Raw genomic sequence first — 12,268 nt, forward strand, 5'->3', positions numbered from 1 at the left:
CCATGCTGACCAGCGATCTCTGGTACACTAATACTATCCTACACACGGACAATTTACAGAAGCCAATTAACCTACAAACCTGTACTTCTTTGGAGCATGGGAGAAATCCGGAGCACCCGGAGAAAACCCACGCGGTAACAGGTAGAACATACAAACTCCGTACAGACAGCACCCGAGGTCAGGATCGAACCCGGGACTCTGGCGCCGTGAGGCAGCGGCTGTTACCCGCTGGGCCGTTGCCGGGGAAACGGCTGGGCGCCGCCGCCACCGCCGCTCTTGCCGCGCCGCTCCTTGGCGGCGGGGATTGTGGGAAGGCTGTAGTAAGATGGCGGCGGCGGCGACGACGGGCGCGCTGGAGGTGGTGTTGAGCTGCGATGCCGGCGGCTCGCTCTGCAATTGCAGCGTGTGGGAGCCGCGCTCCGGCACCTCGCTCACCACTTACCGCGGCGGCAACTCCTCGGCCCGCGCCCTCTGCACTTTGGGTGGCGAGTACCTTCTGGGAGCGCAGATCGGCAAGAGCTACATCAGCGTGTGGGAACTGCAGCGGAAGGTGAGCACAGTAGGTTTCGGGTGAAGGGGAAACGATTTAATAGGAACCCCAGGGGCTACGTTTTCACACAGAGGATGGTGGGGGTATGGAACAAGCTGCCAGGGGAGGTAGTTGAGGCAGGTACTATCGCTATGTTGAAGAAACAATTAAACAGATACATGGGTACAGGTTAAACAGGCACATAGGATAAGTTTAGACAAGAGACATTTATTGTCACATGCACCAATTGGTAAAGTGAAATTTGGGGTCACCATTTAGGGATATGCGCCAAACGCAGGCAGGTGGGACTAGTGTAGATGGGACATGTTGGCCAGTGTGGGCAAGTTGGGCCGAAGGGCCTGTTTCCACGCCTTATGACTCTTTGACTGTATGTGGGGTAGGAAGGGTGAGAGGAGAGCACGGGGATAGGAATGTGTGGGGAAGAGAACATAGGGACTAGAGGAAAAGGAGGTAGAAAGAACATGAGGGTGGCGACTGGATGGAATAGCAATGAAGTGTGGTTCGTGGACTTGAGGGGGAAGGGAGCATGAGCAGAGCACTAGAGAGGAATGGGATGTGGGCAGGGGGCAGGAGGACAAGAGTTTAGTTTATTTATTATTGTCATGTGTACTGAGCTACAGTGAAAAGCTTTTTAAGTTGTATGCTATCCAGTCAGCGGAAAGACTATAGATGGACACAAAAAACTGTAGTGCAATAACTCAGTGGGTTAGGCAGCATCTCTGGAGAAAAGGAATAGATGACGTTTTGGGTCGAGACCCTTTAGACTGTATATGGTTATGATGAAGCGGTCCACAGGGCACAAATACAGGATAAAGGGAATAGCGTTTAATGCAAGTACAGAAAAATCTGATTAAAGATAGCCCGAGGGTCACCAATGAGAAAGCTAGTAGGTCAGGACTGCTCTATAGTAGGTTTGGTTGCCTGATAACAATTGGGAAGAAACTGTCCCTGAGTTGTGGCTTGAATGTTATCAAGCAGCAGAATTAAGTGAATTTCTGAGGCTAGTTGAATTTGAGAAGTTCTCTAGATTGACCACTAAGAGCATCAGAAAGGATAACTGAGGTCATGTACTTGACTGAACTTATCTATGTATTGAGCATGGAAACAGGCCCTTCAGCCCACCAAGTTGACGCCGACCTTTGATCACCAGTTCACACTAGTTTTGCGCTATCCCACATTCTCATCCACTCCCTACACATTTGGGGCAATTTACAGAGGCTAATCAACCTACAAATCCACATGTTTTTTTTACACAGAGTGGTGAATCTGTGGAATTCTCTGCCACAGAAGGTAGTTGAGGCCAGTTCATTGGCTATATTTAAGAGGGAGTTAGATGTGGCCCTTGTGGCTAAAGGGATCAGGGGGTATTGAGAGAAGGCAGGGATGGGATACTGAGTTGGATGATCAGCCATGATCATATCGAATGGCGGTGCAGGCTCGAAGGGACGAATGGCGGTGCAGGCTCGAAGGGACGAATGGCCTACTCCTGCACCTATTTTCTATGTTTCTATGTCTTTGGGATACAGGAGGGAACCGGAGCACCTGGAGAAACCCACATGGTTACAGGGAGAATGGGTAAACTTCACACAGACAACATCTGAGGTCAGGATAGAACATGGCAGTGGTGAGGGTAGTAGCCCTATCAACATCGATACTGTATCCTATATTTTACATGGATGTCACATCCATTGTACTATTTGCTGTTTTACGTTGTATCTGAAGGTACATGCTTTCAATCTTATGTATCTTCTGGGGAAGGGAGAAGAAGGAATGATTGGGTGTGAGAACGCATGAAGTGTAGATAAATTTGATTTTGAGGGGGATGGGATGGGGTGGGGGAGGCTGGTTTGCATGATGGGCTGGGCTACATTCAAAATGCTCTGTAATTTCTTGCTGTCTTGGCAATGTGGTTGGACCAGGACAAAGTGTTGACGATATTGATACTTAAGAACTTGAAGCTCTAGCTTATCACCATTTTAGCACCATTGATATAGATTGGGGCATGCATTCCACTCTGATTCCAAGTTCAAGTGAGTTTATTGTCATGTGTCCCTGTATAGGACAATGAAATTCTTGCTTTGCTTCAGCACACAGAACATAATCGGCATTTACTACAAAACAGATAAGTGTGTCCATATACCATAATATAAATATATACACACATGAATAACTCAGTGCTGCAGACAATGACCAGTTCCTTCATTTTGTTGACATTTGAGGGAGACGTCGTTGTTTTGAACTAGCTTCCTCAAAGGGTAGTGGAAGCAGTCTTCGGATTTACTTAATGAAAAAGTAGTTAAAATCAAGACAAATAAGGGGCTGAAAGTTACAGAGCGCATCTCCGATTAGACGAGCCAAGATGTTGGTATTGGTTTTAAGTTCTGAGCTGTAAATATCACTTTACAATTTTCACAGTTCCAAAAATAAATATCCTTATAAAAAATATTTGTACGTGGTAGTGCAAATCTCCAATGAGTAGGTACAGAACAGTGGGTAGAGTGATATTAGTTCAGTGTGTGCTTGTAGATTTTTATTAACTAAATACTTTCATCTTTTTGCTTTAGGATCAATTGCAGCAGAAGATAATCTGTCCTGGGATTGTCACCTGTCTTGCCGTGTCGCCCAATGGACTTTACATTACTGCCGGCATTGAAGAGAGCATCTATTTGTGGGAGGTAAACATTAAAGTTATTGTTTATCATTATGTGCTATAAACTTTTAATTTTCAATTTAATATTTACTGACGGCACAGTGTTTATATAAAATTGGGATTTGGGGAAATAAGGCAAACAAACTTTCTGGTGTGTGCTTCTTGTGTAGGAAGGAACTGCAGATGCTGGTTTACACCGAATTAGACACAAAATGGTGGAGTAACTCAGCGGGACAGGCAGCATCTCTGGATAGAAGGAATGGGTGACATTTCGGGACGAGGCCCTTCAGACAGAAAGTCAGGGGAGACGGAGATACAGAGATAAAAAAAAGTGTAAGGTGTGAGAACGAGAAGAGATATGGGGAGAAGGCAGAACCAGGGGCCACAGTCTATGAATAAAGGGGAGGCCATTTAAAACTGAGATGAGAACAAACTTTTTCATCCAGAGAGTTGTGGATTTGTGGAATTCTCTGCCACAGAAGGCAGTAAAGTCCAATCCACTGGATTAATTTAAAAGAGAGTTAGGGGCTAGCGGAATCAAGGGATATGGGGAGAAGGCAGGCACGGGTTACTGATTGTGGATGATCAGCCATGATCACAATGAATGGCGGTACTAGCTCGAAGGGCCAAATGACCTCCTCTTGCACCTATTTTCTATGTTTCTATGAGACACCTAAGGCGATGAATTTCAAGGAAAATGTAGAATAGATCATTGTTAGCTAGGAGAAGGTGACAACAAAGTAAACAGAGATAAAATGTAACCGGGGACAGACTGGTTGGAGAAGGCGGAGAAGAGATGGGGAGAGGGAAAGCAAGGGCTACTTGAAGTTAGAGAAGTCAGCTTGCACCCCAGTGGTATGAATATTGACTTCATAATTTAATTTCCACGGAAAATTAATATTTCAAATCTACTTCATTCATCGAACATTGAAATAGAAATGTTTAATTTAATACTTATGATTAAATGTAACCTTTCCGCTTTGCTTTTTAAACTGTATTAATGGTCATTATTGTTTCAGAATATATAGAAAGTTGTTCTGATGAAGGATCTTCAACATGAAATCTTAAGTGTTTCTCTTTCTGTAGATTCCAGCTGACCTTTGTGCTGCCAGTATTCTCTAGTATCTTTGCAAAACGTTGTTACTTATTAGAATTAAATTGAATGTATTTAACAACTTGAATTAAATATCAGGCTCTGAAACTTGAAGTTCTTGAAAGTAACCACAATGTGGCAGTCTTTGCACATTTAAAGCCAGAATAACATTGTTGCAATGCCAAATCTCCTTTGGGATTTGATATTGGCTTGTGCTGTTTTATAGTTATGAAATGCAAAGTGAACATTAAAAACAAGGGAGTAACCAGGGAGAGGTAAGACCACCTGAGAATAAAGGAGGAAATTTGCGTTTGAAGTCTGGGGATGTAGGTGAGGTACTAAACAAGTATTTTTCATTTGTTTCCACCAATTGGTCGCCTAATTATAGGAAGGATGTCAACAAAATAGAGAGAGTACAGAGGAGATTTACTAGAATGTTGCCTGGGTTTCAGCAACTAAGTTACAGAGAAAGGTTGAACAAGTTAGGGCTTTATTCTTTGGAGCGTAGAAGGTTAAGGGGGGACTTGACAGAGGTCTTTAAATTGATGAGAGGGATAGACAGATATGACATGGATAAGCTTTTCCCACTGAGAGTAGGGAAGATTCAAACAAGGGGACATGACTTGAGAATTAAGGGACTGAAGTTTAGGGGTAACATGAGGGGGAACTTCTTTACTCAGAGAGTGGTGGCTGTGTGGAATGAGCTTCCAGTGAAGGTGGTGGAGGCAGGTTCGTTTTTATCATTTAAAAATAAATTGGATAGTTATATGGACGGGAAAGGAATGGAGGGTTATGGTCTGAGCGCAGATATATGGGACTAGGGGAGAATACGTGTTCGGCACGGACTAGAAGGGTCGAGATGGCCTGTTTCCATGCTGTAATTGTTATATGGTTATATGGTTATAAGGAGAAAGACATGGAAGGCAGTGAGATCAGTATGGAGATTACTAGTATGCAAGGGCAGTAAGAAGGGCATTGAGGTTAATAAATCCCCTGGACCTGATGGGTTCTAAGCAAGGTTATTGGGAGAGGCAAGAGAGGAGATTGCGGGAGCCTTGACAAAGATCTTTGGTTAGTAACTTTGCAGATGACACCGAGATTGCTGGGGTTGCAGACTTTGAGGAAGGCTGTCAAACTATATGCCGGGATACAGATCATCTACTGAAATGGGTGGAGAAATGACAGATGGAGTTTAATCCGAGCAAGTGTAAGGTGTTTCACTATAGAAGGTTGAATGTGAGGAGAAAATATACATTTAATGGCATGACCCTTAATGGCATTGATGTACAGTGGGATCTTGCGGTCCAAGTCCTTATCTTCCTGAAAGTGGTAACACAAGTAGATAGAAAGGTAAAGAAGGCATATTGTATGCTTGCCTTCATTGGTTGGGCATTGAGTATAAAAGTCAGGAAGTCATGTTGCAGCTTTGTGGGACTTTGGTCAGGCCGCATATGGAGTATTATGGTGTATTTGATGATGGTAGTAAGATTGACATGGCCTGGATGGTTAGAATCTCTTGCTGGATGGCCTTTGCTTGGTGATTGTGTGAAATGAATATAACTTGGCAGTAATCAGTTTGATCTTGGGTTGAATGTTGTCCACCACTTATTTACAAGTGCAATCCATTGAGTTGCCAAACGGACCTGAACACTTCACAAGCATGAGAAAACATTCTCATTTCTGATCTTGCGTCTCTGTAGAAATGTCTTGTTGCTAAGATCGTTAGCATGTAATAAGAAAGCCATCTTCCCAGCAACTGAAGACTATTTTGCCCAACACCCAATTACCATAACTTTCATTTTATTGAGGAATGGCACCACCTGGAAATTGTCCTCCAAGTCCACAATATGCTAAGCTGCAACTATATCATTGCTCCTTCACTGACACTGGGTCAAATCGTGAAACACCCTCCCGAACATTATATCCACAACTGAACTGAGGACTGAACTGGTTCAAGAAGGCTTGCACAGCCTACATTCCTTAAATGAATGAAAAATAACTTTGCTCAATCCAACACAAAATGCCACATTATTTCAAGTCTCCCCTTCTCTGGAATTCAGCAATTTTGATCCAAAGCTGTAATGGATCAGAACAGAATGGTATAGGCGGAGACCAAAATGCGCATCAGTTAGAAGTTTGTTTTTGAATAATTGCCATTTGATAGCATTGTCATTTACCCTCTCCACTGCCTTGCCATGAAGTTAGGCTTGTGAGGTAGTAATTAGCTGGATTGGATTGGTCATTTTTGTGGACAGTATTCCACTTTGGCAGGTGGATGACAGTATAGGGACAGTACCGGAACAACAGAAATCCCATTTGCCCTGGATTTTGAGCTATATCACCAGAAAACTTTGCAAATATGCACATCTTATTACAATAGCATTTGTTCCAAGGTTTCCTGCGTTTCCCCAGCACCTCCCCTGAGGAGACAGGAGTGGAATCAGGTGTTAGAGGCTGGAGTTTGGTTCTAGAGGCGATGGAGGGATTCTGGCTGGTCTACTGACAATAACATTGGAGATAGTGAAGGGAAACAATAGTTAGTTGAATATAAAAGGTTGGGTGAGTGATGGAGAGTGGGTTGAGATTGAACAGCTGCATGGTGTGAAGAATGGCTGATTCCAGAAATCATACATGGGCTATTTATTTAATGGTATGCTCTTTTAATGGAAATCTTAATGAACAGAGAGTTTGAGCTCCACCCATAATGGTGGAGCTTAATACTGGTGAGGATATTTTGAATACAAATATAATTATGACACCGTGTTTAATTGCAGCAGGGTGTGGATTGAAGGAATCTGAACTTTAATGATTGTAGAAAAATGAAATTGATCATTGCTGAATCACTGGGAATAGGTAAAAATCACAAATCAAACAATAATCAGAGTATTGCATGTATTTTAATCCATAGAATGTGTATAGGTGTATAATGTCACCCAGATTGCAGATTTAGTTTAGAGATATTAAAGTTGTGCTACGAACCCTACACCCGCAATAATTTCAGAATTATTGTTAGGACAATTTGAAACTAATGTGAAAGTCTGGGAAACTGACACATTGCTGTTTTTCTTCTAGGTGTCTACTGGAAATCTGCTGCTCACGCTGTCCAGGCATTTTCAGGAGTTGACGTGCATTCGCTTCACTGATGACAGCAGTCACTTCATCTCAGGAGGGAAGGATAATCTTGTGCTGGTGTGGAATTTGTGCAGGTATTGAATTAAACAGAAGAGAGTTTGAAGGGCACTTCATCAATAAAATGAACCATCCAGTTGGGAATGTTTTTTAAAAATGATAATTTATGTAGCAGTTGCAGTGTTGACTCGAAGGGCCGAATGGCCTACTCCTGCACCTATTATCTATTGTCTATAAGTCGCACAACCCTGTGAGTTGATGCATTTGGCGAGAGCTATTGCGGATAGATAGATGTAATGAATAGCAGGACCTTAATAACACTGAGGAAAAAGAGAACATGTACACAGATGTAGATGTTTGGTGTCCCTGAAGATAGTAACACGGGTTAAGTGATTTAAAAGGCATTTGAGGCATTTCCCTTCATTAGCTGGACCTAGAATATAAGTGCAGGAAGGTTATGGTCCAACGATATAAAACGCAAATTGGGCCACAGCTGGTGTTCTGTTTGTGATGGTGACTGATCACTAAAGTGGAAGGCCATCTGCTGATACAGGCTGGAAGCATTGAGTTCTCAGCTATGCAGTGTGATGCGGTGCCCATTTGGCAGTTGGAAAATCCACGGTTTAGCAATTTACAAGTGGTTTCTGCCTAGCTGGCTCCATATATGTTGAAGTTAATGATCGGGGATTTCTCACAAACGCAGATCCTACTTTCATTATAGTGAATGAATTAAGTGAAATATCTTTTTGAAAATTTTTGGAATGCTTAGTTCCTGCTGCCATAAATGTCACTGGTAACAATTGCTGAGCCCATGGCAAAAGCAAAATGGTGAAGAGGGGGGTAGGGGGAGAGGGTGAAGGGGTGGGGGGGGGGGTGGGAAGGAGAGGGTGGTCGCAGCAGACACAGCTCGCTCTCTGCTCACTCCGCACCTTCAGGTTTCGGCCTCACGCAGTAGCTCCCGGTCCCAGTCTCACTCCGACTTCACTCAGAGGCTTTCTGTTCAACTTAACACGCTGCTTATGGACTCAGCCCCGCCTCCGGCGCTTTATTATCTGCGGGGGCCGGAGGGGGCGTTACCTTCATGGTGACCGACAGACGAGAAGACCAATCTGCTGATCTCACGATCTTTTAAACCTTCATAACTTTTATAATCTTTCACCGATTGGAACAAAACTTGGTGCGCTTGGAGCAGAGGAGAACGATGAGTAAGGTGGCAAAGCATCCTAGCGATATAGGTTACCGTTTTTGCGCAAATTAAATGGTCAAGATGAGAGCTTTAGTAATGGTATAGATTATTGGGTGAGGAGGTGGACCACATAGACTGTTCTAGGCTTGCGAATAATGTGTTATGCTTAATCCTGTAACGTGCCTGGAAAGGGAATTCCTTGGATATGTTGGTACACAACAATGCTGGAGAAACTCAGCGGGTGCAGCAGCATCTATGGAGCGAAGGAAATAGGCAACGTTTCGGGCCGAAACCCTTCTTCAGACATGGATATGTTGCTCACTGTTCTCTGTTTATTATTGTGAATGACCCCGCACACATGATCATTACTGGTCAGGCCACAAACTGACAAGTGTAACACCAACGTTTTCCATGTCATTCATCTGAGAGGAAGGTTATATATTTTTTAATAATCCTGGGTCCTGCTTCACTCTCTTTTAATGGGTCAATAACCCCCACCAACTATGACCAAAGTTCAGAACCATGTTCCATCCCTGACCCAGAGATTATCCTACCCAGGCCATCCTTCAATTCTTCACCAAACCCACTCCCCAAGTCTTTTATTTTCTTCTCCTTGCTAAGTCCCAGACTGAGCCAGAGGCCCAGTTCTTTCCTGGATCGATTGCCACCAGGGACCAGTGATGTCGGGGAAGCCATCTGCTAAGTTCCCAGCTGTTCCATATGCTGGGGAACCTGAATGGGTTGTTGGTGAAAAGTGGTTCTCCTGAACCAGCTCCATTGTCAAGGTTCAGCAGCATCTATGGAGCGAAGGAAATAGGCGACGTTTCGGGCCGAAACGTCGCCTATTTCCTTCGCTCCATAGATGCTGCTGCACCCGCTGAGTTTCTCCAGCATTTTTGTGTACCTTCGATCTTCCAGCATCTGCAGTTCCTTCTTGAACCCATTGTCAAGGTTAATTGGCTGTAAAGGATCTCTCCAGCAAAACTAGATTTTACTCTCATTATCATGGTAAATGAATCACATTAGGTGACTCAGGATATATTTAAGAATTGTATTTTCATGGCATGCTGAGTCCTTGATGCAAAAAACATTTCCCTGGTAACTGTTGCTGAGTGTGTGGCAAAAGATGATGAGTGTTACTCTTCGGTCATCTACTAATTTTAGTGGAGGCACCCGACCATGCTGCAGGGTTTCATCCAGAAACGCCAACCATTCCTTTCTCCCCATGTATGCTGCTTGACCTGAGTTTCTCCAGCAGATCGTTGTTTCTGATTTGAATGTTTTAGTTATAAATTTGCTCTGAATGCAATAATCAGACTTAATATAAAGTGTGTTGCTTGGGAATACCCTTTGCATGAATGTAGAATTTGTTAAATAAAGGATCAAAAGATAAACTTATTTGCAGGAGGTCTAGTAGCTCACCGGATTGGATCTTTCCAGAATATCAGCCTGAATACTTGAATGAATGAATAAGTTTATTGGCCAAGTTTGTACACATACAAGGAATTTGTCTTGGTGCTCCGCTCACAAGTAACAACACGACATGCAGTAACAATTAAGAATGACACATAAAACATTAAACATTAATAATAAAACATTATTGTTTAAACATGTGAATGAAATAAAATACCCGAGCAAAAGGAGGCTACAGACCTTTAGTTATTGAGTAGAGCTACTGCTCGTGGAAAAAAAATGTTTTTACGTCTGGCTGTGGCGGCATTGACAGTCTTGAAGGAAGTGATTCAAAGAGTTTGTGGCCAGAGTTTGGGTCAGAGACTCGGAGATGATCTTACCCACTCGCTTCCTGGCCCTTGCAGTGTACAGTTAGTCAATGGGGGGGGGCAACAACCTTCGCAGCTGATCGGACGATTTGCTGCAGCCTCCGGATGTCGTGCTTGGTGGCTGAGCCAACCAGACCGTGATGGAGAAGGTGAGGACAGACTTTGTTACAGAGGTTAATTGTTGAGGGATTTAATCGCTCTGATCTTGATTGTCTTGTCTTGGAAGTCCAATATCATGACTCTAATTTCCACGGCATTCTCTTAGTCAGGTGGTTTATCAATCAGAGATCTCCTCCTTTCGGTCTTGGTCCTGTGCCATATTCTGCTGCTGCCTTAGTGCATTCGTCCCAGTATTACATTGTGCTTACTGCTGTCATACAGGACAGGATAAGTTAGTGAAGTACTGATATTATTTTCTAATTAGTCTTTTGCAGCTCGGTTACGCTCGTGTGCCTGAACCCCAGCATGTTTGGTCTCGTCATACCTTGCCAGTAACAGACATACATTGTGGAGTTGGAGGTCCCCTATCTCGTATTGCGACAGCATCGCTTGATCAAACTGTTAAAGTGAGTTTGTTCTTTTTAATGCTTAATTGCTATTATATTGCTTTACAATAGATTCAATGAACTGTTTAGCTTAACAGGTTAAGGCAACGATTATGAACTATCCTCTGAGTGTTTGAAACACAGATTATTATTGAACTAAAAATGGTTGAAGGCATTTTTTTTTCTTCTTTATTCAAATTCAGGGAAATATACCAAGTACTCTGTGCATGGCAGGATGTTCTTTCATTTTGAGAGAAGAATCTTGATCACTGGTTGTAGCCTGTTTTTATACTTAAAATTGGGAATTTGGGAATAGTTAAACTTGGCAGACCCTGAATGTTTCATCCAAAACTGAACAGTTTTTTAAAACATTTACTTAACATTAAAGATACCTATAAGTGAACCCTTAGTTTGTGCCTTAATCTATGGGGTGTCTGGTAAAATGAAGCTTGGGATTGAATAGTAAGTTTTAGATGACAAGATATATTATTAGTTCTACTATCTTTTAAAGTAAGTACAATATAAGTACCAATAAGTACTCATCAGGCTATAGCTTGCGCTTTAAAGAACATTGGAGATTTATTGCTCTGTGCAAATGGCAATAAAATGTGTTGATAAAAATACAAAACATTTGTTTTTCCTGAGTATAATAGTCATAGCGCTGCACAGCACAAACAGGCTCTTTGGTCATCCTTGTCCCAGCTGACCAAATTGGCATGTCGGACTATTCTAGTTTTCCTTCATTTGGCCCATATCCATATATCCATCCATTTCCATATATCTGTCCATATCTATTTATCTGTCCAAATGTCTTTTAAAAATCATAATTGTATGTGCTTCTATAGGTTCCCCTGGCAGCTCATTCCAGGCATGAACTGCCCTCTGAGTGAAAAAGATGCCCCTGGTTCCTCTTAAATCTCTCCCCTCTCACCTTAAGCCTGTGCTCTCTAGTTTTAGAATCCTCTACCCTGGGAAAAAGACTGAGCGTTCCCATGATCCATGCCCTCAATATCCTGTACATCTCAATAAGGTCGTCCTTCAGCCTCTTCCGCTGCAAAGGAAAAAAAGTCCCAACCGATCCAATCTCTCCCTACAACTCGTGTCTACAAGCCCATAAAACACCCCGGTGATCACTTTTACACCCTTTCCAGCTGATGACATCCTTGTCGAAACCACAAATAAAATGAGTGTTCAGCGTGGGTTTCAAACTGAAATGTCTTGCTTGGCCAGTTTGTTATATTCTGGAGGGAAGAATGTGGTATACAAAGATAAAGTATGCAGTAGTTGTAATATAGTACATTTATAAAAGTCTTGTGATAAGGTGCCATATAATA

General features: G+C 42.8%; 1 protein-coding gene across 1 annotated transcript in view; it reads left to right on the forward strand.

Moving 5' to 3' along the window:
* The first annotated feature begins 304 nt into the window (after positions 1–304).
* Positions 305–12,268, forward strand: part of wdr18 (WD repeat domain 18) — a 136,361-nt gene continuing 124,397 nt past the window's right edge. Inside the window, exons 1-4 of the mRNA XM_033047036.1 lie at positions 305–550; positions 3,115–3,225; positions 7,366–7,499; positions 10,814–10,955. Coding sequence (XP_032902927.1) covers positions 326–550; positions 3,115–3,225; positions 7,366–7,499; positions 10,814–10,955 — 612 coding nt within the window. The 5' untranslated portion in view covers positions 305–325. The remainder of the gene's footprint in view (positions 551–3,114; positions 3,226–7,365; positions 7,500–10,813; positions 10,956–12,268) is intronic.

The sequence above is a fragment of the Amblyraja radiata genome, chromosome 29, assembly GCF_010909765.2.
Source record: "Amblyraja radiata isolate CabotCenter1 chromosome 29, sAmbRad1.1.pri, whole genome shotgun sequence".
NCBI lineage: Eukaryota > Metazoa > Chordata > Chondrichthyes > Rajiformes > Rajidae > Amblyraja > Amblyraja radiata.